A 27,941-nucleotide genomic window follows, 5' to 3' on the forward strand; every position below is an offset into this window, starting at 1 on the left:
TAAAGTGTTTGTGTATACTCACGTAACTATGTTTCTTTTGAACGAACTTGAGAAAAGACGACATATCAGGCCTCCCGAAATGATTTACGGCCTTTAGCCCTGTGAACATGGACGTCCGAGATAGCCTCTGGAAGTGATTCTCGCAGATATACTGAAAAAAATATATTATCTTCAACCTTACACTTTTAAAAACATCACAACAAACACGCCTTTCTTGGGAGTAACGTCAATCATTAAATACAAAGGTCGCGTCGTGAATTGTCTTCAAACTTTATACACTTATTCTCAGATACTAACTGGAAGCTTAGGGTTAGATACCAAGAGCTAATCCTGGTATCAACCCTGATACCAGGATTAGCTCTTGGTATCTACCCCCCAGGGGTAAGAAGACCCCTTCTTATATATTTTATTCTGAACCGTTTTGACAGGTTTTTACACGGAGTGAATACTTATCTGTATTCTGACCTAAAAATGATGATGGAGACGCAGTAGGCTCCACCGAAATTGAGATTAAGATTGGATTTTGCTTTTGGAGGCTTATGATCCTGATTGTGTCTTAATACACTCTTAAGTGATGCTGCAGACGAAAAATTAGATCCCAAATGCGTGCAAGACAAAATCGCTTTGACGATAGGTATTTAATTTTTGCACTAGATATAAGATAAATTGTAAAAATGTATTCATTGTGTATCCTAGACATTACAGTTTCACTTACCAACATTGTAGTCCTAAGGTCGAACTTGTGAAAGAATTGTGTGATAAATATGTGTATTTCGAGAACATTCGTGACATCCTTTCGCTCCACATCGCGTAAGACGTCAATAAACCATTCGAAGTGCTTGTGCGATGGACAAATCCAGAGGAAATATACCTAGAATGGATTATATAAATTACGGTTTAAAAATATTAGGTGCCACCTACCAAGTGAGTACGTTTCATACATTCAAAGCAATAGTGCAAAATGGCACTATTGCTTGCTCTGAGTTACAACTACACAGCTGAAATTCTGAGAGAAAAAACACGCCCGTGTTTCAATCATATAAAATCCTCATCAATCAATCAATGTTTCAATCAAGTAAATCATGTAAAAATCCTTGTCTTGAAAACTTTTATGACCTATAAGGATACTAGAGTCACCATCGATTTTGGAGGGCTATTATTTGAATTTCTATTAGGAGTGTCACGTGTCACTTTATACTAATGTAGGTACTAGGTATCGTATGAAGCTCGGTTAGCTTTAAATGGGCATTTTGAAAAATCGATATTTAGTGAAATTGCGTGAAGTTTTTTAAATGTGCGATTTAAAAATCGCACATTCGAATTTTTAAGGCATTAGGTTTAATGATGCAACAAGAAAATTATTTAATTCCTACCTTCTTGCAAGCAACTCCTGAATATCGATTAGTAGACGTTCCAAAGACTAGATCATTCAGTATAGAAGCATACGGAGTGACTCCAATGCCACCACCGACCATCACTGCCACTTCGAATTTGTACCAATCTTGATTACCACCGCCGAATGGACCTTGAATTCTGCAACAAGTGAGCAACCATCAATTACTGCAATATACATGTCTTTACAATCCTTACGAACATTATTTAACTAAACAGTGTGTTTGTTATTTCTTGACGCTTGACCGATTTAAATGAAATTTAACACTTTGGAGAAGGACATGGGATACCGTTTATCCCAGTAAAATAAAGAATCCCAACAATATTTTACAAGAATCATTTACGTCAGCTACAATAATTACAGTAGTGTAACATATTAAACAAATGTAATGGGCCTTACCGAATTTTAGGCTGAGTCTCCGGGTTATAGTTGCAAGGATCAAAATAATTCCTGAGCTTCCAAGTCCAAGGCCCCTGTGCTTTGATATGACACGAAAGAAAGTTCTCGTGAGGCGCCGATGTTAGTGTGAAAGAATGGAACTCTTCTTTTTTAAACGCCGTACAAGCTAGCCGAACCCATTGCCCTATGGAGCAATGAAATAAATAATAATCAATTTTACAAGTACAAGTTTAGTGGAGTGTTTAGATTTGCAGATTTCAGTTCGTGTTAAGTAAGCTTTTATGTTGGCCCTGCATTTACACATACCTGACAAATATTTAAGATTGGGTGGTCTATAGAATTTAATTTTTATGACATCAGATGGCAGCATCTCAGTTTCCAGTACATCCAAAGCCAAATATTTTGTTCGTAATGACACGACCTGGTGAAAAAAATAAAATTATGGAGTCACCAAAAATGTTCAAATAACAAAAATATTTAAAAGAATCACAAATAAGTAGAATTTCATAATGGTCTAGAATTTACAAGCCTGGTTTATTTAACTTGGGAAATTAAAGGTTAAAACAAAATAACTGACCTTATCAAGAGTGTAAATGATTGCCGGTCCAAGGAAGAATATCCAGAACCTCGGTGCACCGGTGAGCCTCGCAAGTCCGTGAACAAGGCACAGTGCATATAAAGCCACGTGCAAGGAATGTGCTCGCCAGAACCATGGATATGCACGTTTGCGTATAGTTGGGTGTGCGAATATGAATATTATGCACATTATGATAAACAATAAGACGCCAGTAACACCTTAAAAAAATTGATATGGACTTAATGAAATATGAATGATTTATTGATTGATATCGTAACTTAATTAAATTCATAAACAGTTAGTATTTGTCCAGATTAAGCCAATCTAAAAATACATTTCAAGAAATTATTTTTGAGGCATTACTACCTCCAAGTAAACATTGGATTGGATATAAAGATTTCGGTAAAGACAAGTTATTACCTGTAACTGTCTGGAACACCCAATACGTTATCCCCGGCCTGAAGTCTGAAGTGAAATGGACTTCCTTGGTTAAACAACGTAGATTCTCAACCGGCTGAGTGGAAACGTGGTAGAAGTTCACCATATGACCTGCTGTGTGAAGCAGCGAGAAGAACAGAGCTGTGCAGGCGACTATCTTATGGAATTGGATACTTGAATCTAGCGGGATGTATTGCTGAATGCTGAACTCCTGATAAAATTAAATAAACATATAAATATAGAATAAGGAGATGAAATTGTATTTAAATGAGGTAATTTAAATCCAACTGACCTTTAACTTAGTTAACAAATTTCTTGACATTGTAAGTAATAAGAGACAGTAGCAGAAAGATAACGAGGCTGCAGATCCTCTCGTTATGGCTATACCAACACCCATGATATGCCTTAAATCCAGATGTTCAGACATAAAAGAGTAATGTGCGAATCTTTCAACAAACAGACCAATAGTAACCACGTAGAAGATGAATAGGTAGAATATATTTTGTCGGTTCTCTTCTAAGAAAGTTGTTAAGTAATCCCACTTCAGTAGGAACCAATGTCTGTAAAGACAAAAAACTTAGTTAAACAACCCAAGATTAAATAAATTATCGACAGAGATTCTTGATGAGATAAGTTACCTGGATTGTTCCATCGATGGTTCAATATGAAAACTAGTCATTCTTGCGACGTTGGTCGATGTGTCTAAAAAGTTCTGTTTGGCACCTTTGCAATCGAGACCAATAGCAACAAATTCCCCTTTATATTCTTTCATCATCACTTTGAAGTCTGAATAAGTGAGGTGATCTTTATGTTGAAGACCAGCATTCTAAAATGAAACTCGTAAATCAGTAACAAATAAACTAACAATGAAAACTTTTGATCTTTGATCTAGCTCAAATAAATAAAATAGTTAACTTACAGAAAACATTCCATCAATTAGTTCAGTTACATGTTCATCTCTTAAAGATGTTGTTCTCGCAATCTCGACCAAGGAGCGCAGCATCTCACTCAGTTCTCCCTTGTCAATAACACCATTCCTATCGTTATCGCACATGTCAAATATAATCCGAAGTTTGTCATCAGTTGCTCCACGAGAAAATAATACTACTGTATCTAGAAATTCCTAGAACAAAAACATAATTTTACAAAGTATATATGGATTTTGGGACTTCAAGACATTATTAAAATTTGTCATTTGTTGTACCTGAAACGATATTCTTCCATCGCTGTCTTTATCGACAATATTGAACATTTTCTTGACAAAAACTGCATCTGCTTTCATTCCAAGAGCGCTTGCAAACTCACTTTTTGATAACGATGTCCTCATCACAATAGACTGGAAAATCACGCATTAGTTATTAATATACTCGTAAAAAACAGAAACAAGTAAGAATTAAAATATCTAGCAAAATTTACCTCTGGATCAGAATCTTCGTTTCTCCTTCGTTTTTCACCGGGTGCAAGACCAAAAGTAATAGCATAGGCTTCTCGAAAGAAATGTTCTAATTTCCGCTGTCGTCGTTCCCTTGTTTCTGCTGATGCTAATATTTGGTCTCGATGCCCCTAAAACAGATATTTGCACTCTTAAAAATACCGCGTTAGTTTAAGTAGAGGTATGTAAGGTTAAAAAACTTTTTTGGTATATAAATACCTGGGTCAAATTCAAAGCCTTTTTATGTTGTGCAAGAAATGTGTCCAATTTGACGAGAAATTTGCGTCGCGATGCGACCGAGTCCATTTCTAAGACAAGATCGTGTTCACGCTGCACTCTTATCAAAACCAGGGGCCGTTTGTTATTCCGAGTTTCCTGTAATAAAATAGCGTAACCTTAACAAAACTTTGTACCTTTTTGTTAGAGATATGCTAACTTTAAATAGATAAGTAGAGACAGCTCCATGAAATATGAAATGAATTGAATTTTATTATAAGTGAAAAAATCTAGTTTTACCTGACTCTCTAATACTGTGAGTTGATCGGTATGCTCTAAAGGTACTGTACGTAATTTATCCCCCTTACGATCGGTTACGTGAAGTGCAGATTCTGGACCAAGTCTCAGCTTCACTAGTCTTTTATAGGAAGCGTGCACCCATTCACGACACACCATTTTATCCACCGAACCTGAATAAGACAAATTACAATATTATGCAAATAGGCAATTGTCATAAAATTTAACTATATTGTTAAGTAAACCAATTTTAATTTCTTATAATAGGTATGTTAATTGTTAGGGTACCTTTTTGTTCAGCATTTTTCAAATGTTCCTGTTGTATCTTAAGCTTGCGTCGGCGACTGTTCTGCAATTTTACCACTCCATAACCGGCGCCTGCGCACAGTATTGGTACAAATGCAAGGATCAAACAAGTATAGATGTAAGCGAACTCGTTACCCTAAAAAGAGATGTTAAATTAAAGGATCCCGCACCAAAAGCGATCATACAATTGACTGTAGATAATGTGGTAAAACTTTCAACACTTAAGGTGGATTTACCTCAAAATAGTCATATCCTTTTAAATATTTGCAGGGCGGAAGCTTAGAAGCGTTCAACTGGTAAGGTTGTCTACACGGATCTCCTTCACTCCAGTGGAACACGTCTCGTTGTATGTCATTGGGCCCCACTGCTGTGCTGTTAACGATTATGTCCCACAATCTAATTTTCCGAAGTTCTTCGATTTCCTCACGAGTGAAAATTCTGCAATTAATTGGCATTTATTTATTTATTATTGTCCTTACATCTTTAATGTTTTTATACATAATTATTACTATGAATAATCGTCATACCCGTTTCCCTCATTTTCGAACCAAAATCTATCTGCATCCCGTATTCTAACAAATTGGTCTATAATGATCGCTCTAAACAATTCTCCAGGATGACCAGTTGACTCGAGCATTCCACCTGAAAGCATTATTTTTTGTTACCTTTATATATATATTTTTTCATCATTAGGTATCATCATTATCAACCGTTATTAGACGTCCATAGTCTCTTGTAGAAACTTCCACGCTCCACGGTCTTGTACCGTCTCAATTAAGAGGGGTCTCTCCGTCACTCGCTTCATACAAACGTAGTTCCAATTTCATTTGAATATTAAGCAACCGAAGTCCATGAAATTTTGCAGACATATTCTAGAAACTAATATCTATGTCTGTAGTTTTCCAGATTTCTGTTAAAATATTCGGCTTCAAAGTTCGCGGTCTTAAAAATTTACATACAAATCTTTGAGCCTCTTGATGTCGCCTGCCCATCTAGCGGGGTGGTCTTTCAATGCTGCGCTTTCCGGCGCAAGGCCACCATTCTAGCACCTTGGGTTTCCAACGTCTATAGGTTTTTCGAATTATGTGCCCTGCCCATTGTCACTTCAGCCGCGCACTTTTTTAAATAGAACTAAATGTTTACAAATGTGCTTACCAATATAAACATCGATATTGTCAAGTCTGCCTTCATAAATTTGAATAAGATTTTGCAGCAAATCGGGATTGTTTTCAAACAGTTGTGGATTGATTTCGTTGAATGTTTTTATTTTCTTTAGACCAAAATATTCTCTGAAAGGATAAAAACCATTTTTAGGACAAACCGTACAGTTCCAGGGCAATTAATTAGGGGAATACCACATTATAAATTACCTTGCGGTGTTGTAGTCGGGCAAGCCGTTATCTCTTCCACGCATAATGTTTAAGGCACCAAGATCACGCCTTGAAAACTCCATAGGCCCGAAGAGATTATCTCTAACATCTGAGCAAAGGAGTGCGTCCTCCCTCTCCGATAGTTGTGATGCCATTCCCATAAGAACTTCTTCTATAGGCACTTGCGACATTACATCCTGAAATCGTTTGAATATTACCTACGTTACCTACTTACAAATTTTTTTTTAATTGGCTAGTTAGGTCTGGTGAGAAAATATTTTTTTTCAAAATTGATTCAGAGACTTTCGCTTTGCGTAAAAAGCACACAAGCGTTTGGACAAGTGACAATGACATCAATTATCCGAAAGAAGTGCCTTTCATTTTTATCTGAGATGCTTGATGACCTTGCTTTTTACTAACATGTACATAAATTATTTATTATTGATCGAAAATATTTGCCAACTGTTGTGCTAGTACTGCTTACCAAAAGCGCAAAATAAAAGTATTAAATATCTATGACTTCGTCCATATCCATACTGATATTATAAACGCGAAAATATGTTTGTATGTCTGTCTGCTAGCTTTTCACTTCTCATCTGCTTAAACAATTTTTACGAAATTCGGCACATATTATGTTGCAGCCCGGGGAAGGACATTTTAAGAATTTTAAGAAGAAGGCTTCATTTTATCCGCGAAAAACAAAGCGTGCCCACGGTGTTTTCATGGACGAAGTCCCGCGCATCAACTACATAGTTTACTAAATATTTCCTTTTCCTAATATTATTATGCCTTAGGAGAGTACTTAGGCAAAAGGAGTATTTTTTACTTACGTTGCCATCCCACCATGTCTGACATAATCTTATAGCGTCGTGTCCACCGGGTGCTCTGCCATATCTGCAGTTCCTGTCTCTGAGTAGCATAGCAGGCGGTACCAGGGTATGCCCAAAGCGAAACGCGGCTGTGGCAAAGGCATGTGTAACACCGGGAGCTAATTCTGCACGGTATCCTCCATACGGTGGAATGGGGACCCCGAGAAACGCGGGCACGTATTCGTAAAGGATGATGTTCTGGAAAAATATATTCAATCATTAAAAACCTGTCGTAGACACAACTTCACAGTATATTACTAGTAGAATTTTTATAGAAGTCACAAATTCTACAAATAGAAGAAGAGCGTATTAGTAGTAAATTAACTGAGGTGGCCAAAGGATCACAAGTGCCGAGAAGGAGGTGTAAGTAAATGTTTCTTTCGGAATATTTGATGAAACAAAATACGCTTGCTCGGTTCGTACTTTTTAATTTGTATTAGGCCTATTGATTTTCACTTTTAAATTGCTTGTTTTTAAAGTCAGTGCTTGCAAATTTTAAAAAATCAAAATACATTTTGGATTTTAGACGTTTTCGAAGTATCATTATTGTCTTATTTACTCTACCTGTAAACTAGCGATCACAATTCGGCGCGCTCTCTGGAACAACTGCTCATCACTCCAGTCCGGGTGCTGTCGATGAATCCGCGCGGCCACCACATTGTGCCAACGCATCAGTAGTATACCGAAGGTTACCATCGCTGGGTTCTGATTGGTACGTGGATCTCCCAACACTGATGAGGAAGCAAACAAATTGTTTAAGAAGAAATAAGATAAAAATAACAAAAAAGAAGGCGTTTATAAATTCGTTGATTATATTTTTCGCGATATTACTCCATGGGTATTTTGCTTAATCCTTAACTAAATTATTGATCATGTTTAAATATACTGAAGGTTTAATGAAGATCTATGGAGGAGGAAACATTTAGAACTACATAATCACGTTGAAGTTATTTTTTTTTGTAAATTGTGGTTTGAAATATTAGAAAGCGGGAATAAAAGCGAGGCACAGATTTACGTCAAGGATGAAGAGACTATAAACATTATAAAAGCAAAACCTATAGCTAGGTTAGAATTTAAAAGTCTATAACGTTCTTATTGTCCATTGCGATAAAATTGATGACGCTCTAAGTGAAGATAATTAATAAATTTTTTAATAAAAGTTTTCTTACGGAAAAGTCGTTCAGGACTGAGCATCCTCATATAATGTGGAACAGGGTTATTGAACAGCGGAACGCGCTTTGTGTTGCGCATGGGCAGCCCTCCTTCACTCGCGAGACTTCCATTCTGTAATTTAAAAAATCGTTAATATGGAAAGTAGCCGTATACGATAACAAAATAAAATGAGTCCGTAGAAAATGACCACCAATAGGTCTCTTAATACTTTGAGCTTATCGTACCCCCAATCGTACTGTATCGTACAGAGCGTACCGTAAAACGGTATTTAATGCCGCGCAAAAACTAATCGGCATGTGTTTGATAAAATAGAAATAGAAATGTCTTTTAACCAAATAAACTTTACAAGTGCTGTTCAATCGAATTTTATATTCATTTGTTAATCGTCCCCATCCACACTATTACCGCTAACTTCTCATTAAGTAAGGTGGTAATCACAAAACAGAAAAGTTTTTAAGCATTTAGCCGAAAGAAATCCATTTTTATTAATCTACAGATTACATCTCAAGTATTTATTAAATAAATTAATGAGCCGTTTAATTAAAATTTTGAGGCAAAACACAGGTAACCTCAATAAATAAATTCTACTTTTCCTTTGACTCTTCGCTTGCTGCGCTACTTGCTCGCATTTTAAGTGTCAACTTGTCAATTAGGCACAACTGATAAATAATTAAAATAATTGAGCAATCGATTCTAGATTAAATATGCGTTAAGTGAATAAACTGTCACTTCTTAATGTAGGATAATGTATTTGTTGTAGTCAATATCCGAAGCACCACCGATCCTAGTTTTGACTTACCTATCCTTAGGGTTGTTAGCAACAGCCATAAAAAAAAACAATTTTCGTTCAATCCTATTAATGTGTTGCATAGTATTGTCAAATCTCATAATTAAAATAACCCATTTTGGCCTAGTGGTTTTTCTACGAATGCTGTATTTTTTAAAGAAAGCAAGTTGTTTTTTTTTAAATGTTGAGGTTACAACATTACTTCTTCAAGCTCCCGTTCGTTACCTGAAACTGTAAATTAACTTTGACCTTTTAACTGGCCGATTTAGTTCAGGCATGAACTAGCAAAATTCAGCGATGGGAAAACCGCGCGCGTGATTTTTTTCTTCGACAACTCCTTTATACAGATTTCCCTTTTAAGATTTTATATGTCTCATTGTAACAAATTTTATTTTATTTTTTATTGTAGCAGATTTCCGCGCGAGTTCCGCGCTTCCTTAGAGGTAACCAGAAATCTGTCAACCAAGGGTGCCGTAACTGATTTATTAGACACTAGCTGATGCCCGCAGCTTCGCCCGCGTGGATTGGTCAGATCCCCTGCAGCATCAGGATTGAGGAGTTGGACTCCAAATTTTTTATGAAACAATGTCGCAAAGTTCCTCTATCGATTAAAAAAGAAATGACGCAAATCGGTTCAGAAATCTCGGAGATTTCGGTGTACATAGGTAGAAAAACACAACTCCCTTTTTAAAAGTCGGTTAAAAAAGTAGCCTATTTTACGCCCTGGTCAATCCTTTACTTGCCTGTGAAAGTCCCGTCAAAATCGGTTCAGCCGTTCCAAAGATTAGCCTTTTCAAACAGACAGACAGACAGACAGACAGACAGACAGACAAAAATTTTAAAAACGTGTGATTCAGTTATGGTATCGTTCAAATAACCATATGAGCTTAATATGAGGTAGTTATTTCGAAATTACAGACAGACACTCCAATTTTATTTATTAGTATAGATAAGAGTTTCATTTGAATATCAATCTTGAATTTCATTTGAATATCAAGTAACCTAAGTCCATGAAATTTTGCAGACATATTCTAGAAACCAATATCTATGTCTGTGGTTTTCCAGATTTCTGTTAAAATATTCGGTTTCAAAGTTACGCGGTCTTAAAAATTTTCATACAAATCTTGGAGCCCCTGTAATTTTAGAACTACATATTTTTAGAAAAATCTAAAACACCACAGACACAGATATTAGTTTCTAGAATATGTCTGCAAAATTTCATGGACTTTGGATGCTTAATATTCAAATGAAATTGGAACTACGATTGTATGAAACGAGTGGAAACGAGTGACGGAGAGAGCCCTGATAATAGAGCGTTAAGGATACGGCTTTTGACTATAACATCCTTGGTTAAACAGAAATTCGTTAATCAAAGGCACCGAAATTGATTTACTAGGCAAAATAGGAGCGGCAAGGATTCGGCTTTTGACTATAACATATGCATACGAGTACGAATACTTTAGGCATATTAATGTACATAAAGAGGCAGGCGTGGCTGCTGGTGGCACCTGAAATGACCTCATTGCATTCACCCAGGCCTCGCTCGTGCTGTACACGAAGCTGCCGTCGATCCATGATGTTATCTGGTTTATCTGAAAAAGAAACAACTTTTTCGTATCTCATTTTTGGTAACTGCGGCTTATCTACTTCTATTTGGTAACAGTACCGTAACTCACAGACAACTCACAGAAAAAGGTCATAAGTGCGACAGATTTTTCATGGAATAGTTTCGCGAAATTGCTACTCAAATTCTGAGGCCGATCCGTACATTTTGAGAAATTTAAATAGGAATCAAGAAAGGTAAATCCGCGCAGACAAAATCCTAGGAATAAGCTAGAACTTTCTCTGCTATAAAATCTTTGAAATTTTAACATTACATTTTAAGTTCATATACCATAGAGTCTAGTCTATACACTGGAGTGCTATTTTTATTATCTACTCTACGAGTATTATGCTATTTTTATAATAGCATATTATATTGAGAGATTTTTAAGTTATTTAATTATTCAATTCTGATACAAATACTTATATGTTTGAAATATGCAGTTATCGTCATGGCAATGGGATGTTGGCCTTAATCATAAGGTGAACAAATATTTACATTATTTATTATTAATAAATAGTTGCGTCCAATTAATTTAAGTGATTTTCAATTAACATTATATAGCAGTGAAGAATGTTTCAACTTAATCTATACATTGCGATAGATAAAATGGTACATTTATATCGGTACTTATTTGATGTTAATCAATGCTAGCGTATTCAGATGCGATCTAGGTTAAAAGGTGCGTTAGATTTTATTGCCTAGAATTCGACCTTCGATATCCAGATCGACAGACCTATTGGAATATCAAACATATTTGTGTATGTCTAATGTTTGTATCACACATGTTTGAGATGCATTTAAGTAACACATAGTGCGATAGAAGCGACGCGCGAGCGAAACTTTAAGACAGGACGTTGCACTTAGCGCATGTACGTGTCTTTGATTAGTATCTGCCTAATACAAGGAAGAAATTCACACTGCAGTGTACTTTACTCATATTTATTTTTATTTTTTAGTTATATTTATTAAATTTATAGCATTTTTTATATCTCCACAATGTAATGCAAAAGAGATGCACTTGCGCGCATGCAATGGCATGTCTTTTTGTTAGGAAATAAAGAAATCAGTGCATTACGTTGAAGAAATAGACGTCAACTGTGTACCTACGTTTTAGATTATCGCTTCGATTTGCTTCGACTCTGAGTCAGTGTGAATCGACCCTAGAAAATCGTTCACGCGTTTATAATAGGTATGTTCTGCTATGTTGCTGACATCATAGCTTCTGTCGAAAGCTTTAGTCTTCATCAGGAAGATTATGAAAGTGTTACCTGTTCTCTTGGACTGTTGGGGCTCTGTCCAGTTGATCTGTCGTAAGCAGCTCTATGAAACGGCATATACATCGCCCCGTGGCACTCGGGGTCGTACATGTGGTCGCATTGGTCTACCGGGATGCGGTGCTGTTCGATGGGACACCCTGACTCTGATGCCATCACTATTTCACCGGTCACTACTTGGCCTGAAATGCAACGTATTTTTGATAATCATAAAGCACCTTTCTATCTTCCTTATTTTATTTCGAAAACAAAAAGTATAAACGCTGAAATTTTAATGGTTGTTTTCCAGAAGCGAAATGATTTTGTAATGGCATTACAAATGATATATAAAAATATTTTATTTCATAGAACCAAAAATGGCCAATTTACAATCGAGAAAAACAAAACTCGAAAGAAACGTCAACCAATCGTAATACCTTGCGTAGTAAGGTGGTAAAGTGCGTGTAGGTTCTATCGCTATGCGCAAGAACTTATTTTTCTATTAACAGTTTCGCGGTTCGAGTGGATGTACCTAACTATTATTTGAGTTACCTATGTACATAGTGAGTGAATATTAATTAGTAGTACATATTTCAATAGCAGTCACTTATATATTTACCAAAGAAAGCGAGTAAGGCAGTCCTGTTAGCCAGCGAAGGAAGGCCATCCTGTCCCCTCATGAAAAGCTTCGATAGAGTCCTGGCTCCAGGTCGGTCTACACCCGCCATCATGTATACTCCATCTGCATATGAAGCCGGAGTCTTTCGTGTGAGCCGACTTCCTGAGAAATAAAGAAGAATTGCTTACTAATTTGTTGCAATAAGTACAGAGAAAAAAATCTGTAGTCCACCTCCTTCACTTAACAACAAGTTACAAGTTTAAGTACCAAAGCAATAAATACTACTAAGTACCAAATATACTTTTTTTTTAAAGTGACACAACGCTTTTCAATTTCTAGTTGCTCATTTTTCACAGAAAATCATTTTAGGACTTTACAAATCAGAAAAATTATCTGGCAGGCGAATAATATAATTAACTGTTTGTGTATAGCCGATATAATTATGTAATAATAGTAGTCCTCTAAGAAGACATTTTTATGTTATCTACAATTTAACTTGCATAACGGATTTAAACTATTTAACCTTAAAATATTATTAAAATAAAGTTGTGTCCAATCTGACACGTTCAATTTATTTAATGATGCAAACAGTGTTGTTGAAGTAAATAAATGATAGCTTAAAGTTTTATATATTACATACTTATTAATTTAAATGGATTAGGGTTGTTTCAGATTTGCATTTTTTCAGTGTGTATCGATACTATTTACTAACTAGCTGACGCCCGCGACTTCGTCCGCGTGGATTTAGGTTTTTCGAAATCCCGTGGGAACTCTTTGGTTTTGCGGGATAAAAAGTAGCCTATGTGCTAATCCAGGATATTATCTATCTCCATTCCGAATTTCAGCCAAATCCGTCCAGTAGATTTGCGCGAAGGAGTAACAAACACACACACACACATACAAACTCTCACCTTTATAATATTAGTGTGATACGCTCGTTTTGGCGCGAGCGCTATTGTCACAGTTTTCTATAGTGCTAATAGCAAGATGGATTCCAAAGAAGAAACGGCTATCGCGTATAATATGAGCTTATGACATAAGCTCGAACAAGATGCGCGTGCGACAAAAGCCGCACGTATAAACGAGATTATAAGCAAAAAAATGCTAATCTGAAGCCGCTCTAAAATCTCAGCTGGTGATTGCAGGCATTTTGATATGTCAGGACTCAACAATGTTTCATTAGTTTTAATAATATTGTGTAATGCAAGCGCTAGATCTCTAAACTAAGTAAGAACTATAAAATAACAGGTTTTTAAATAATAATTTGATGGAAATGGTATCCGTTATTCTTTTATTCTGGGACTGCGTATTTTGAGTTGCTCATTCATTTTTTGTACATGGTACAGCAAGAAATACCTGTAGCATCAAAAATTACGCAAACTACTTAAACTATAACGCCATGCAAATAAGTATCTATTTACGTTTTTATTATAACTCGTACTTATTTAAGCTATCATTATTAAATACTCATCTGACGCAGCACGCATTTTTGTTTGTAATGTTACCTACATAGTCACCTTGTCGACGCAAAAGTACTACTTACCTAACTAAAGTTACTGAAATTATCTTCTACATCTTTCCCGCTTGTATACAAAAGCTTACATAACGTAAAACGTAATTACGGAATGTAGAGAATCAGATCGAACGTACCAAAGGAAAGAGTAATTAGGTATAAGATGCGATTACACCTTATAAGGTATAGTAACAGCTGATACATAATTATTGACATCATTGATCAAGTTATTTAACCTTGCTTAATGTATCCCGTTATGCTTCGATCTGTACTTTGATTTACCAATAAATAATTATTTTCAAGTGATCTTAATATTAAATTGATAGCTGACGTTGCCTTTAACTTCATCCGCGTGGATTTGTTTTTAAAAACCCTCTCTTGAGAACTCTTTAATTTTCCGGGATAAAATGTCTATGTTCGTCTCCGGAATGCAATCCATTTCTGTACCAATTGGTAAATGATGCTTCAAACTGTACCTAGCTTATTTTTTAGCCGACTTCTAAATAGGAGGAGGTTCTCAATTCATTTCTTTTTCTATAAAATGTACCTAAATATATTTTACATATTTAAACCTTCCTTGTAAAATGATAAAAGTGATAGTGAAACTCGCAATTAAATCGTCTAAGATGTTTAGAGTTTTTTTAGGTATGGCTTCTGAAGATGAATAAATAAATAATCAGCTGATAAATGTATTATACTCTCCCAATTCAATTCAATTTAAGTTTTTAAATTCTGAATAGGTACACAATGTACCAGGTACAAATGTAACATTGAATTGGATTGGGATGGATACTTTCTATAGTTCCGTCTGACTTCTCGTACGCTGACTTGTTCGAAACAATAGTTCAAAAATTAATTTAGTAAAGACACTTCATTCTATTGTAGGCCAACATATTTATTTAAATAACATATAATATATAAATACCTTCTGAAATTGTGCAACATTACTGTCACAAACTTGAAACAACCTGATCTTTGACCAGCCGTCCCAGACAAACTTGAGACTGGCGAACGGAATAAATTAAGAAATTAAGTCTTTAATTTAATCACGAATTCGATGCTACTATAAATATAAACCAAACACTCTAATTTGTAAAAGAAATGATTGATATTTGCAATACTTTAACAACTCCAAATACTTATCTTTTATGGTTCAAGCTTCGAAAACGTTAAATGTCCAAAGTCAAAAGCGAAACCTTCGATTAATGTTGGATGTTTCGTGATTGATAGCCTCGGATGGGTATCGAGGTAGTCTAGGCGATAATCCTAAGTAGGGTCATCAATAGTTTTTTTTTTTCACCGAACATAAAGAAATGTTGATGGTTTTTTGTAAAAATGTTGATTGTTGTTGAAAATTTATACCCATGAATTCAGAATTCTCTCCTCTTTCATATATTTTGACATACTTACCACTCGACACATTAGCAAAAAAATATTTCTGGTGACCCCACTTTTTTTGATGTAACATCCGCTAGGTCAATTTTTTTTCGTATTATATATAACCTAAATGTCACCCGAGCCTTTACGACGAATCAATTGATACCTCATTCATCAAAATCGGCCCAGTAGTTTAGGCGCTACGGTGGAACACACAGAATCTGGATACAAACATACATACATACATATTATATACATACATATACATTTAGACTGCTAAAATCATTACCCTTCCTTTTGGCTTTGCCGCAGTCGGGTAAAAATGGAACAAGTTTAATTGATGCTTAAATTGTCGATTAAGTTTTTGTATGGGAATCCATCATGTTTAAGATTTTGTAAGGGTGTTAGAAATCAAAAAATAGAATAGCTTAGGGGGAATGGGCTATAGGGAATATAGAATAGAATTAATTATTTCTGCTAATCAATAAAAAACATAATCGTTTTTTATTGTTTTATCAATGTACATGAAAAATACAGAAAAGAAAATGTATCCGTGGATTTGAAAGAAGAATTGCTAAGAAAGACGCTAAATATTTCTATACGGCAAGTATGAAATGTTCAAATGAAGCCTTAGCTCCTAAAAATCAGTCACTTCAGCTTCTGAAAATCTGATCACCCTTGCGACAGTACCATTAGGTACCTAACCTTTAAACTAATTGGACATTTTGAGCTTTGTTTAGTTTGCGGTTAAAAATGATATCTTGTGGCAAATGGTAACCCTAGCTCTGCTTTATTGTTAGTGGCGTAATGCACATTGGTTCAATCGACATGAACTTCGAATTAAGAGCGAGGAGATCTTCGAACAGTTCTTTTGTAACTAACTTGTGATAAACGTAGCTCGATTATAGGTACTTGGTTGCGTAAAATTATTTACCTACTCTATTATTTACTATTGCTTAGTATAATATTGCTGAATTATTATTTCAAAAAGACATCATAGGACGCACCTAGGTACCTAGTTTGCATCAAAATTATGATATTACAAGCGACTGCTCGAATTCAAATTCAAATTTAAAATATTTTTATTCAATTAAACTTTTACAAGTGCTTTTGAATCGTCAAAATACCACTGGTTCGGAATGCCGTTCCTACCGAGAAGAACCAACAAAGAAACTTGGCGGTTGCTCTTTTCAAGTATTCAGTTTACAATAATATGCCATACTGTACTATACAAGCAATTGCAGCCCCGTGTATTGCTGGAGCGAGTCAAATCCAAGCTTTTTTGTCATTTCCATAATCTTCGATTGTATAATAAGCTTTTTTCAGGAGCATACTTTTAATAGATTTTTTAAACTTGTGTAAAGGCAAGTCTAAAATTGACTATGGACTTTTATTTTAAAATATTACACTCATTCCCACAAATGACTTTCTCACTTTCCTGAGGCGGAGCATTGGATTTGCGTAGGATTCGCGGCTCGGAGTCCCGAATTATCTTTATATAATATATTAAGATTTTTAATGTGATTTGTGAAATACATAGTTTTAGAGTGTTCTATGTTAGCTAGTGGATTGAACTAAATGTAAAAATAAACTGATAAGATAGAGATAGATCAGTTTTTTTAAATGACAACGACACTAAAGAAATTACACGATAAGTATTCTGATTATACGTTAATTTGCCTTACATGTTAGGAAGATTAACGTACCTATAATTTTGGTGTGATCACGTTTATTAACCTCAAATAAAATAACACTAGGGCCTTTGATTATGATCTGATTAATTATCTATTATCTAATAGAAGAGATGATATCACTACTAATGGTAATTTGGAGTTAACACAAGGCGTAGTAAAAAGCAAATACAATTAGATGATTTATTTATGAACGTGATTGTATGTTGAAAGCTAAAGGTCTTGATAAACAGTTTGTCCATTTTTATAATAAATACTTAATTATAGGGGTGCCAATCAAGAAGTTCATAACCTACAAAAACTGGTCCAGTAACGAGCAGTTTGATATACTGAACAAAAAGTATGTAGTTCGTCATCCTCTAAACTACTCTAAAGCGATATGTCGCAGCGAAATCGCATAAATCGGGATTTGGCCATATCCCTCAGGGACATAGTGAAACCCCGGCAGATGTTAAAACGACAATTCAATTAGACCATTTCACTAAACAAATTTAGTGATATCGTAAAATATCACTATACAGTGGGTTAGCTAATTTAATACGATATCGCAATAGTCGGATGATAAATTAATAAAATATTTATCTCATGTCATCTAAACTGTAGTCTGAGTGGCGTAAGTTATCAGGAGTTGATATCGATTTCGAAGCCTTGTCATATCATCATATTCATACAAAGGTTAGGGTTGACGATTTTTTATACCTAAAAGCCTTGGACGAATAAAGTAATAAAAGTCTATTAAATTTTGTATAGGAGCAGTTGTATTAAATGGTGTATATTATAAAATATTACAATTAAAGGTATTAACTCTGCCTTGTTATCTTTGGATTTGTTATCAAGTAACACGAAACTGATTTTTTATGTGTTATACAATAATATTAAGTAGGTTCTCCTGAACTTTCGCATTAATAACTTTATGGTTGTCAACCCTACTTGCTTCACTCGGACGTTTGATTGTGCAACCGAAATTGAGCTGCTTTTGATAAGTTGATATACCTGTGTTATCGATATTCGTCAGTTTTTACTTATATAAATTATAAAAGGAATAGGGTGTGGCTATGTTTCGATAGCTTAATGGAGTACCGTACAATACTGTAGAATATACTGGCGTACCTTAATAATTGAGAATTCCACTGCCAAAAGCAATGTCAGAAGTATTAAGGTAATATTTTATTTATACTTAGTTAATTATAATTCAAAGTAGTTTTTAATTTTTTTTTTAAATTTAGATTTAAGTTAGTTTATTTTACAGAATTGTAAATTATTACTCTACCTAATTCGGTAAGTAAGAAAATGAATAATATATAATTCAAAATCGTGTGCAACTGTTTCCTGTGAATAAATAATAATTAATCACTAATTAGAAACTCATAAAGCATGTATCTTTTCTGACATCTGAGGCTGTATACCAGACTGACGTAATATATCACAGAATCACATCACTTTCACAGCCTCATTTAAGTATGTGAATGTTATACATTCTCGTACATACGTGCTCACAGTTGGATTTAAAGTTGATCGCATACCTTGAAGGTCCGATTTATTTACGAAAAGTGCATTTTGATGACTGAATAATGAAAATTTATGTACTCATCGCAAAATGTATGTAAAGCAGCAATTGTCGGTCTCATCGTGCGAATCGAAGAAATCCTCGTGAGATTACCGGACCTCGGTTGTCACTTATGTACCACGAATTTTAAGGTACGCCCGTTGCTGATGATTTCTTTCCCATTTTTAACCCCCGGCCCAAAAAAGAGGGGTGTTATAAGTTTGACATGTGTATCTGTGTATCTGTCTGTGGCATCGTAGCTCCTAAACTAATAAACCCATTTTTATTTAGTTTTTTTTTGTTTGAAAGGTGGCTAGATCGAGAGTGTTCTTAGCTATAATCCAAGAAAATCGGTTCAGCAGTTTGAAAGTTATCATCTCTTTTCTACTTACTGTAACCTTCACTTGTCTGTGGTGTTATAAATTTTTAATTTACACTTGTTAAAACTGTAACAGTGAAAATATCATCAGAGTCACAAAAAGTGACTCTGATGATATTTTCGCATCCTGCAGGTCTCTGAATGCGATTTATTTCACTTTATTCATATCACGTAATGTAGGCAGACGTATCTTGTGAAGGTATTAGAAGAAAAATCCTAAAACTATTATATTGAAACCTACTAATAATAATTATTCCTACAAAAATAATGTTTTCTACATATTATGAAAAAGACTACAAAGATAGTATGATATCTATGAACGAATCGTTGGGAAGTATAAATTAATTTATTGATTAGTAACGCGTTGATGTTTTTTGTATGGCGGTTTGAAGTCCGTTGATATGAAACAGGATGATAGGAAAACTAAATATTAACTTATTATAAAGGTAGGTAAGCGCTTTGAACTGAGCTGCGCATTGCCTATTTGAGGGAAAATTAATGATACCGCTTAAATTATATAAATTCCACACATATTTTATTACTTGATACTGAAAATTACTGCAAATTACTCTTAATGTCACCTATACAAGTAAGATATTACCAGTTATAAAGTTCATGCGATGAACTTAAAAGGTTTTGATTTTATCTATGGCATAGCTTAATGAGAAGCATCAACTTACTTAGTAACAAACATAAATAATGCACGTTGGTTTTCTATTGTAAAGAAAGGTTTGCATTAAAATTTTGCCAAAAAACGTTTTTGACTTCTTTATTTCGTGTATTCTTTTCCACAGAGAAATAATTTTAAGGCTTCACTACACATGAGCTCCAATGCCGAGTACCGGGTAATATGTAAACGATATTTGTATGCAAAAAATCAACAAGCTTGACAGCGCTGGCCACGTAACCTCGTAGGTCTCTAGTACCTATGCCAAGTATTCCTTACATTTTCGCCGAGTGCATTGGCTAGGTTGGGCTAATATATATTAGTTTCTTTGTAAACTATATTTTTACATGATTTTTTAAACAACCTAGAGTTGTCACTCGAATCAGTTGCATCTGTGAGAAGTCTTGATTGTTAAACTGGTTTTTTCAGTCAAAATAAAGTCTTAAAAACAACGTTTAAATTAAAAATTGCATAGGTACGAGTACCTTCTCGTCATTTATTGACCCACATTCAATAGTTCGTACCTACGTACCTACATGATTACGATTTCAAGGCAGAATCGATATATCAAGTCAGTAGTATAAAGAAACATGACATGATTTGAACTGACGGTCAGTTTAAATCATAATACAAATCAAACAAAGGTTCAGTCAGGTAGTTTTATAGGGCTACCATAACTCCACATTAATAATATAAATGCCAAAGTGTGTCTGCCTGTCTGTCTAGCTAGCTTTTCACGACCATCCACAATTTTGATGAAAGGCTCAGAGATAGCCTAAATCCCGTGGAAGGACATTCCTGGAAAATCAAAGATTTCCTTCGGGATTTCAAAAATATAAATCAACACCGAAGAAGTCTCAGGCATCTATTTGGAACAGAGAGCTTGTTTTACGCAGACGGATACCTATAGGTCATTTCTTACCCCGGTAAATCAAAGAGATCCCGTGGGATTTCCAAAAAAACCGAAACTTACGCTTATATATTCCAGGGCACCATCTAGTGCTTGAATAATGCGGACCTCCTTACCTTAGTAGGTAGACTTAAATTACCTAAATATTGACGGTGTAAATTAAAATTGTAGATAAGAAGAACTTAGATAGTTTTGCTAAACAATGGACCTAGATAAGCACAATGAGTATAGGTACCTACTTATAGTTTTAGCAAAAAATGTTATGTGTCGACAGGTATGGCAACCCTACAAAACACTATAAATTTATAATATGTCGCTCCAAATATGTAATTCGATATTATATTCCAATGTTCAGCCTTGCTTCGAATACGTTATCTTACATCAACTAGGTACCTAGGTATCTTTTTGACCCCCGACCCAAAAAGAGGGGTGTTATAAGTTTGACGTGTGTATCTGTGTATCTGTTTATGGCATCGTAGCTCCTAAACGAATGGACCGATTTTAATTTAGTTTTTTCTTTGAAAGGTGGCTTGATAGAGAGTGTTCTTAACTAAAATCGAAGAAAATCGGTTCAGCCGTTTGAAAGTTATCAGCTCCTTTCTCTCGATTATCTTGGAATACCTATAGCTAAGAACACTCTCGATCAAGCCACCTTTCAAACAAAAAACTAAATAAAAATCGGTTCATTAGTTTAGGAGCTACGATGCCACAGACAGATACACAGATACACAGTTCAAACATATTATAACACCCCTCTTTTTGGGTCGGGGGTGGAACTGATAAGTGCCATTCAAAATATTAAAGAAAGTAACTAACCCACGGAGCCCCAGTCAGGATAAGCTCTGTTGTTGAACCAGCCATCGTAGCGCTGCTTCTCGTAGTAAACCTCTGAAACAAAAGAAATCATTCGTTATTTTTAGGATTTCGTACATCAAAAGAAAAAAAGGAATTACTTATTCGGTAGGGTGTATGGTAGGATCACTTCGTTGACTGTCTGTCTGTCTGTCGATGTTGTATCCGTCAAGACCTGTTAAAGGGAGCAAAATATATACAATACTATCTCTGTTAGAATCATAAAAGGCATGATACCAATATCTTACTGCACAAGTAAGAGAAAAAATCCGATAACCGTGAATTTTCAGTTACATCACAAAAAAAAACAAAAAGTGTTATCTCTTGTACCATAGTGCCAACGGAACCCTACGTGTGCAAATCCGACTAGGACTTGACTGGTTTTGACCTGTTTGAGAGGTAGTACATCTCACATTGGAGAATGCATCTTGACCAAACGATAAGAACCTTAAAAATTATCGTTAGGTACTCTGATTTCTTATAAAGTGTATATTTATAATTGAATCATAAGGATATAAGTACACTGATGTATTATGTACCTATCTCTTACTGATTAGAAATAAAACGCTCAATTAACGTATTTCGTTACCCTTGGCTCTATTTTTGTGCTTAATTTCTAAGAATATAGCTTAAGACTTTACGTTTCGTTGAATACCTTTATTTCTTAAAAGATAAACACATACGATAAAAACTTAACTTTGTAACTTCAATGTAAGTCAAAGTCACGACGTAACGTATTAAAGGCTTGGACACACAAAATACGTGCCAGCGATGCATTATGGCGACTGCTTGTATTTATACAAGTAAGACTAGCAGTTTGCGTCAGGTAAAAAAAAGTTTAGACGACACTGGAGAGGATGCTGCATGGATACTGTTTGCATATACATAATAATACATGCTACATCGCGGCAAGCGATCTTGTTTGCTCGAATAAGGATACAAAAAAGATAGGCACTTTGTTAATCAGTTCCAACATATAATATTTTTCGGCATTATTTGTATTAAAAGAAACTGTGTAAGTGCGCCACAATGGACAAGGTGACGGCAACGATACGCCACTGCAGCAGAGCAGCCACTACGCTCCCTCCGTATTGTGCATGCCTTCATATTACAGTTCCTTACATTAAAAGTTCTAAGAGCCTTAAAATTTCCAGCTTCCGCCGCCACGCTTGTGCTACAATCCGCGCGTTCTGTGTGTGCAAGGCTTTACAATTATTGAGGGTGCACATGATTCGAAACGGATATGAAGCCAACTGTAACACCTGCACAATAAATGCAGCACTTACAATAATGTGTACGTAATTAAAATTACATGAGCTCGGAATTATAATAAAATATTTGCGGCACGCAATCGGTATGAAAAATGTTGATGATAGTTTTTATGTGACATAGATTTTTTGTAGCAATTGAACAATAAATAATAATTAATCTTTGTGTTTTGCACAACACATTATAATCGAAGGCTAAAGTTAATCACACATTGGAGTAGATCCTTAAGGGCCAGCGCAGACGGAGTGCAGCGAGTGGAGTGAGGTGCGAGGTCCACACCATCGCGTCGCGGTGTCCTTTACGCTTGCGCCAAAGTCGTTAGCGCTAAACATTCATTCAATTACATACAATTGCTAGCCATATTAACTGCATTAGTCACGCCAAGAAAATGAGGGTGTTTTCAGCAGTTCCTGAAAGAATGCGTTACGTACGGCGCGTGCGGCTATAGCCATGTTGCTATAATCATAATCTACTATCGGTTGTTTCGTGTATTTTGTTTAAAAAATAAGTAATCATAATATCCATTTCAAAGGATTAGCAAGCAGGAGTGGCAATGGGCAGGTTATGTTAGAGGAAGGCGGAGGACCGTGTTTGGTGGCGCGCTCTTTAAAAGGCCTATGTCTAAGGCCTAGCAGTGGACGTATGTATATAGGCTGATGGATTGAATTGGATAAATAATTTGATCTAATATTTCTATTACAAAACATCTTATACGGGTGGTTATTCTGAGATCTTATAATTCTTTACGCTTCAATTCTAGTCAACTGAATTTAAGAAAAGGCAAATATTATAGCTTCCAATATGAAGATATCTTTGTCATTCCGAGAAAACAAAAGATTTACAAAAATCCTAAATCTACGCTAATGAAGTCGCGGGCAAAATTTAAAGTAAGTAAAATATTGGTTTAGTTACCTTAGTCTGTAATATTTTACCTTATTTTATTAGCATGCTTTTGCTTGTTATCTATAACACTATATCTTACTTACAATATGATATGATATTTAAATAATTCTATGTACAAATCCGAATTGTGTCAACAGCTAACGATCAATAACATACGAGTACATGATACAATGTGACTAGATCAAGATATAAACTGCTAGATATTCAATAGAAAGGCAGATAAGTATATTAACGGCTGTCAGCACGACCTCTTGTGCAGTGGGCGTAACATTAGGTCCAAAAGTTATGGTTACGACATGATATATTATGACAATTGCCTATTATTATTTATCTTAATATCACTAGTACTATTAAACCCACTCTGCTATTAAATGAGCAATTTTTATGCATACCTAGGTAGGTATAAAGTTATCGTGTTGTCCAAAATAATAAAATTATAAGAACGAATTATCCTTGAATTACCTATATCCATATTTTTTTCATACTAATATTATAAATGCAAGTATAATGTAAGTATATAATATATCTGTTTATCTGTCTGTTACCTTTTCACTGCATATCTTTTAGCCTTTCTGACGTACAAAGATAGCTTGCATCCCGGAAAAGGAAAAAATATATCTAGACTACTTTTTATCCCGGAAAATCAGAATTCCAACGGGATTATTAGAAACCTATATACGAAGATGTACGACTAATAAGTAATAACCTATAAAATAATCTAAAACTAAAAATTACCCTGTGTAGGTTCTTAAGCATCCTAGTACTCGATCGCGTACAGATCGCATCTGTTTGAGAATTGGCCTTTTAATATTCAACAAAATCGCTTCACTTCACAATCTGGATAGTGGATACCTAGTTATTTTTATAGTAAGTATAGTAATGAATAGTTTGTTATACTTAAACATTATAGACGTGATAAATTAGACACAACTTTCATAGAAAACTCATAAGTACTTAATTGATGCTTTCCGAATGTGCGTCTTTCTGTACGCAATCCAATCGGTAAACAGGACGTGGTTTGGCTATCTCTGCCTTTATTAATGGTCTCCAATTAAAATGCAATATTTCATTCATGTATGCAATGTACGGTCTATTATCAATAAAATAGGTTTAACCTTAAAATAAAATAGAATCGTTCTTAAAATGTCAGATGGCAAGTCGGGACAATAAATTATTATTTTCGATGTGTATCAAGTCGTGAGTCAGTGTCGCGGTCGCCAGAGTGACAGCTTGAAAGTAGGTTAAACACGTACAGGGTGATATTATATTTATAATTATTTATAAATAAGAAAAATGGCATGAAAACCACTCTTATTAGTCTTAACCCTTACCACAATAACTTAATGCGCAGATAAACAAAACAGTTTATATCCCTTGTACCTATAACTTCTGTACTTTATAACACAAAGTTTTTGTGCCGCTGAATTCAGGCGGCGTACAACCGTGGTGTGTCTATCGGTTGATAATGATAATGATGATGGTAGGTATCAAATTTTGTCCGTGTGAAGCCGAGTAGTCTATACTAATATTATAAAGAGGAAACCTTTGTATTTTTGTATTTTTGTATGTTTGTATTGAATAGGCTCAAAAACTACTGGACCGATTTCAGAATTTTTTTTACCATTACTTAGAGGGATTCTTCCGAATCCGTATAGGCTATATTTTATCCTGGAAAATAGATAGGATTTTTCGTGGTAGTGTCCACCCGTGCGAAGCCGGGGCGGGTCGCTAGTCTCTTATAAAGTGGTTGCTTGGGATTTCATTCATACTTAATAAATTTCTATTTCCCGTGGAATTAAAATAATAATTTTCTCGTTTCAAAAACATCGAACTGTCATACAAATTTTCCGATCTTATTTCACTCCCTGCCCGGCTAGCATGGGCAGTAGATAAAAATTATATCCCCGATTATATCCACTGATTTCTATGACATCAGTGGATATAATCGGGGGATATAATTTTTATCTACTGCCCATGCTAGCCGGGCTGGTATGAGATTTCGGTTTTTTTGCATGAACATAGTTAAGCGTTAGACTAAATATACACCTATTAAAGTATTTACCTACCTATTTAATGTATACCTATGTAAGGAAAAGTATATAATATATACCTATTCAAAGTTTGTTTAGGTACCGAAAAGAACCAGGCTTTAGAAAAACCATGCGATGAATGTTTTATATAAAATGAAGAGTTAATGAATTCGCGTAATAAAACCATACATAAAACCACGTGTTTTGTTAAAATCGATTACGTATTCACAAACTAATTACTACAAAAACTCGTTGCAATTAGTTGGATGAACAATTTATCAACAAAAAATAAACCGTGTAAAGGTTGTGTGTACATTCATATTATGAACTAGCTGATGCCCGCAGCTTCGCCCGCGTGGATTGGTCAGATCCCCTGCAGCATCAGGATTGAGGAGTTGGACTCCAAATTTTTTATGAAACAATGTCGCAAAGTTCCTCTATCGATTAAAAAAGAAATGACGCAAATCGGTTCAGAAATCTCGGAGATTTCGGTGTACATAGGTAGAAAAACACAACTCCCTTTTTGAAAGTCGGTTAAAAAAGTAGCCTATTTTACGCCCTGGTCAATCCTCTACTTGCCTGTGAAAGTCCCGTCAAAATCGGTTCAGCCGTTCCAAAGATTAGCCTTTTCAAACAGACAGACAGACAGACAGAGAGACAAAAATTTTAAAAACGTGTGATTCAGTTATGGTATCGTTCAAATAACCATATGAGCTTAATATGAGGTAGTTATTTCGAAATTACAGACAGACACTCCAATTTTATTTATTAGTATAGATATAGATACACAATATAACATATACTTATGTGTGGTTACAGATACAAAACTTTTATTGCAATATTTAAACTTTTAAAGTCGTGAGTAGAAACTATTAGGTTTTTATTATGACTGCATAGCACTGAAATGTGCTGCAAAGCACTAAAATGTACTTACATGTACCTACGCTAGCAGACGTGTACCATGCAAAATGACAGTTATTTTTTGTGCTGATTCGAAGCTCTCCACTCCACCGAGCTTACCGGGTATTGATTTTATTTTTGTTCTTTTTTTTTTAAAGAATATTAGCCATGCTAATCATGACTAATACCAATTTCCCCTCCAATTAAGCGTAAAGCTTGTGCCAGGAGTGGGTACGACAAATAGTGCAACGGGTGGGGCTTGAACCACCGACCTTTCGGAATTCAGACCGCTCCTCAACGGTTGAGCTATCGAGGCTCTAATAAAGTTGATACTTTGTGTCAATGGCCTTCGTATTGACAGATGTCTCATCAGTCATCACTAACATTTAGTTCCAAGTACGCTCACTGCTGCTATCAACACCAATGGCTATAATCAAGTTGCTTCAAAAACACATCGTCAATCGCATATCTAGCGTACTATGTAAATAGTATTATCATATATCTATGGATACGGATACTATATTTTCTGCTGATAATAATTGGGAAATATATACCAACTGTAAAAACTGAATCCGGTATAATCAGGACCTATCAATTATTTTAATACCAACACGTTTTTATTGTACATACTAATGAAACTTTTTACAAAGAAGTGAGATCATAATAATGATATGATTTTGTGCCGACAATGTTGTAATGAACCCGGATCAGAATAAGGTAGGTTATTCACTCTAGCGGGAGTTAGCCCATTTAGGTCAACAAAAAAAAAACCAACAAAATATTTAACCCCGACTTTTTAGTTATAGAAATCATCCACAGTATATCAGTGTGAAAGTGCGTGCCAGTTTGTACTTTTTTACGGCCCATCCACTTAACCGATCGAGGTATTAACATAGCTAATGGACAGAAATAAGTTGCATCTCGGAGATGGACATAGGCTACTATCCCGAAAAATTAAAACGTTCTTACGGGTTTAAAAAATCCTTAGTAAACGCGAACGAAATCGCTGGAATCATCTACTATTACCTATAAGATATAAGCCTCCGTTACTATTCGCAATATTTCCTATTAGGTATATTAAGTTATCCCATTGATAAACACATAAACCATTAAGATGAATCTATTTGATATTACCTAACTACTTGGTTTTTAATCGATTCAATAAGGAA

At 35.1% G+C, this 27,941-nt stretch overlaps 2 protein-coding genes and 1 long non-coding RNA gene across 7 annotated transcripts in view; 2 read left to right on the top strand and 1 right to left on the bottom strand.

Annotated features, from left to right (window-relative positions):
• Nucleotides 1-27,941, top strand: part of LOC123872633 (transcription factor 15-like) — a 66,697-nt gene that overhangs the window by 7,900 nt on the left and 30,856 nt on the right. The window lies entirely within an intron of this gene.
• Nucleotides 1-27,941, bottom strand: part of LOC123872626 (dual oxidase) — a 49,241-nt gene that overhangs the window by 1,693 nt on the left and 19,607 nt on the right. For 3 of the 5 annotated variants that reach the window (XM_045917010.1, XM_045917012.1, XM_045917009.1), the window contains exons 3-28: nucleotides 21,635-21,706; nucleotides 12,736-12,897; nucleotides 12,132-12,319; nucleotides 10,766-10,849; nucleotides 8,467-8,581; nucleotides 7,862-8,028; nucleotides 7,259-7,495; nucleotides 6,429-6,625; nucleotides 6,214-6,347; nucleotides 5,586-5,700; nucleotides 5,295-5,496; nucleotides 5,041-5,194; nucleotides 4,756-4,925; nucleotides 4,459-4,614; nucleotides 4,224-4,370; nucleotides 4,012-4,143; nucleotides 3,727-3,930; nucleotides 3,446-3,633; nucleotides 3,100-3,367; nucleotides 2,790-3,018; nucleotides 2,370-2,587; nucleotides 2,099-2,213; nucleotides 1,793-1,976; nucleotides 1,374-1,533; nucleotides 716-871; nucleotides 23-151 (exon numbers count right to left, since the gene is read on the bottom strand). In XM_045917010.1, the coding sequence (XP_045772966.1) occupies nucleotides 23-151; nucleotides 716-871; nucleotides 1,374-1,533; nucleotides 1,793-1,976; nucleotides 2,099-2,213; nucleotides 2,370-2,587; nucleotides 2,790-3,018; nucleotides 3,100-3,367; nucleotides 3,446-3,633; nucleotides 3,727-3,930; nucleotides 4,012-4,143; nucleotides 4,224-4,370; nucleotides 4,459-4,614; nucleotides 4,756-4,925; nucleotides 5,041-5,194; nucleotides 5,295-5,496; nucleotides 5,586-5,700; nucleotides 6,214-6,347; nucleotides 6,429-6,625; nucleotides 7,259-7,495; nucleotides 7,862-8,028; nucleotides 8,467-8,581; nucleotides 10,766-10,849; nucleotides 12,132-12,319; nucleotides 12,736-12,897; nucleotides 21,635-21,706 (4,283 nt within the window). Of the gene's footprint in view, nucleotides 1-22; nucleotides 152-715; nucleotides 872-1,373; nucleotides 1,534-1,792; nucleotides 1,977-2,098; nucleotides 2,214-2,369; nucleotides 2,588-2,789; nucleotides 3,019-3,099; nucleotides 3,368-3,445; nucleotides 3,634-3,726; nucleotides 3,931-4,011; nucleotides 4,144-4,223; nucleotides 4,371-4,458; nucleotides 4,615-4,755; nucleotides 4,926-5,040; nucleotides 5,195-5,294; nucleotides 5,497-5,585; nucleotides 5,701-6,213; nucleotides 6,348-6,428; nucleotides 6,626-7,258; nucleotides 7,496-7,861; nucleotides 8,029-8,466; nucleotides 8,582-10,734; nucleotides 10,850-12,131; nucleotides 12,320-12,735; nucleotides 12,898-21,634; nucleotides 21,707-27,941 lie in introns of those variants that run through there. The other 2 variants (XM_045917013.1, XM_045917014.1) reach the window with 2 other exon arrangements.
• LOC123872636 lies at nucleotides 6,195-27,254 on the top strand. The gene is made up of 3 exons (XR_006797504.1): nucleotides 6,195-6,205; nucleotides 7,777-7,779; nucleotides 27,170-27,254. It is a non-coding gene; the product is annotated as an uncharacterized LOC123872636 (long non-coding RNA).

Source organism: Maniola jurtina, chromosome 15 (assembly GCF_905333055.1).
Source record: "Maniola jurtina chromosome 15, ilManJurt1.1, whole genome shotgun sequence".
NCBI lineage: Eukaryota > Metazoa > Arthropoda > Insecta > Lepidoptera > Nymphalidae > Maniola > Maniola jurtina.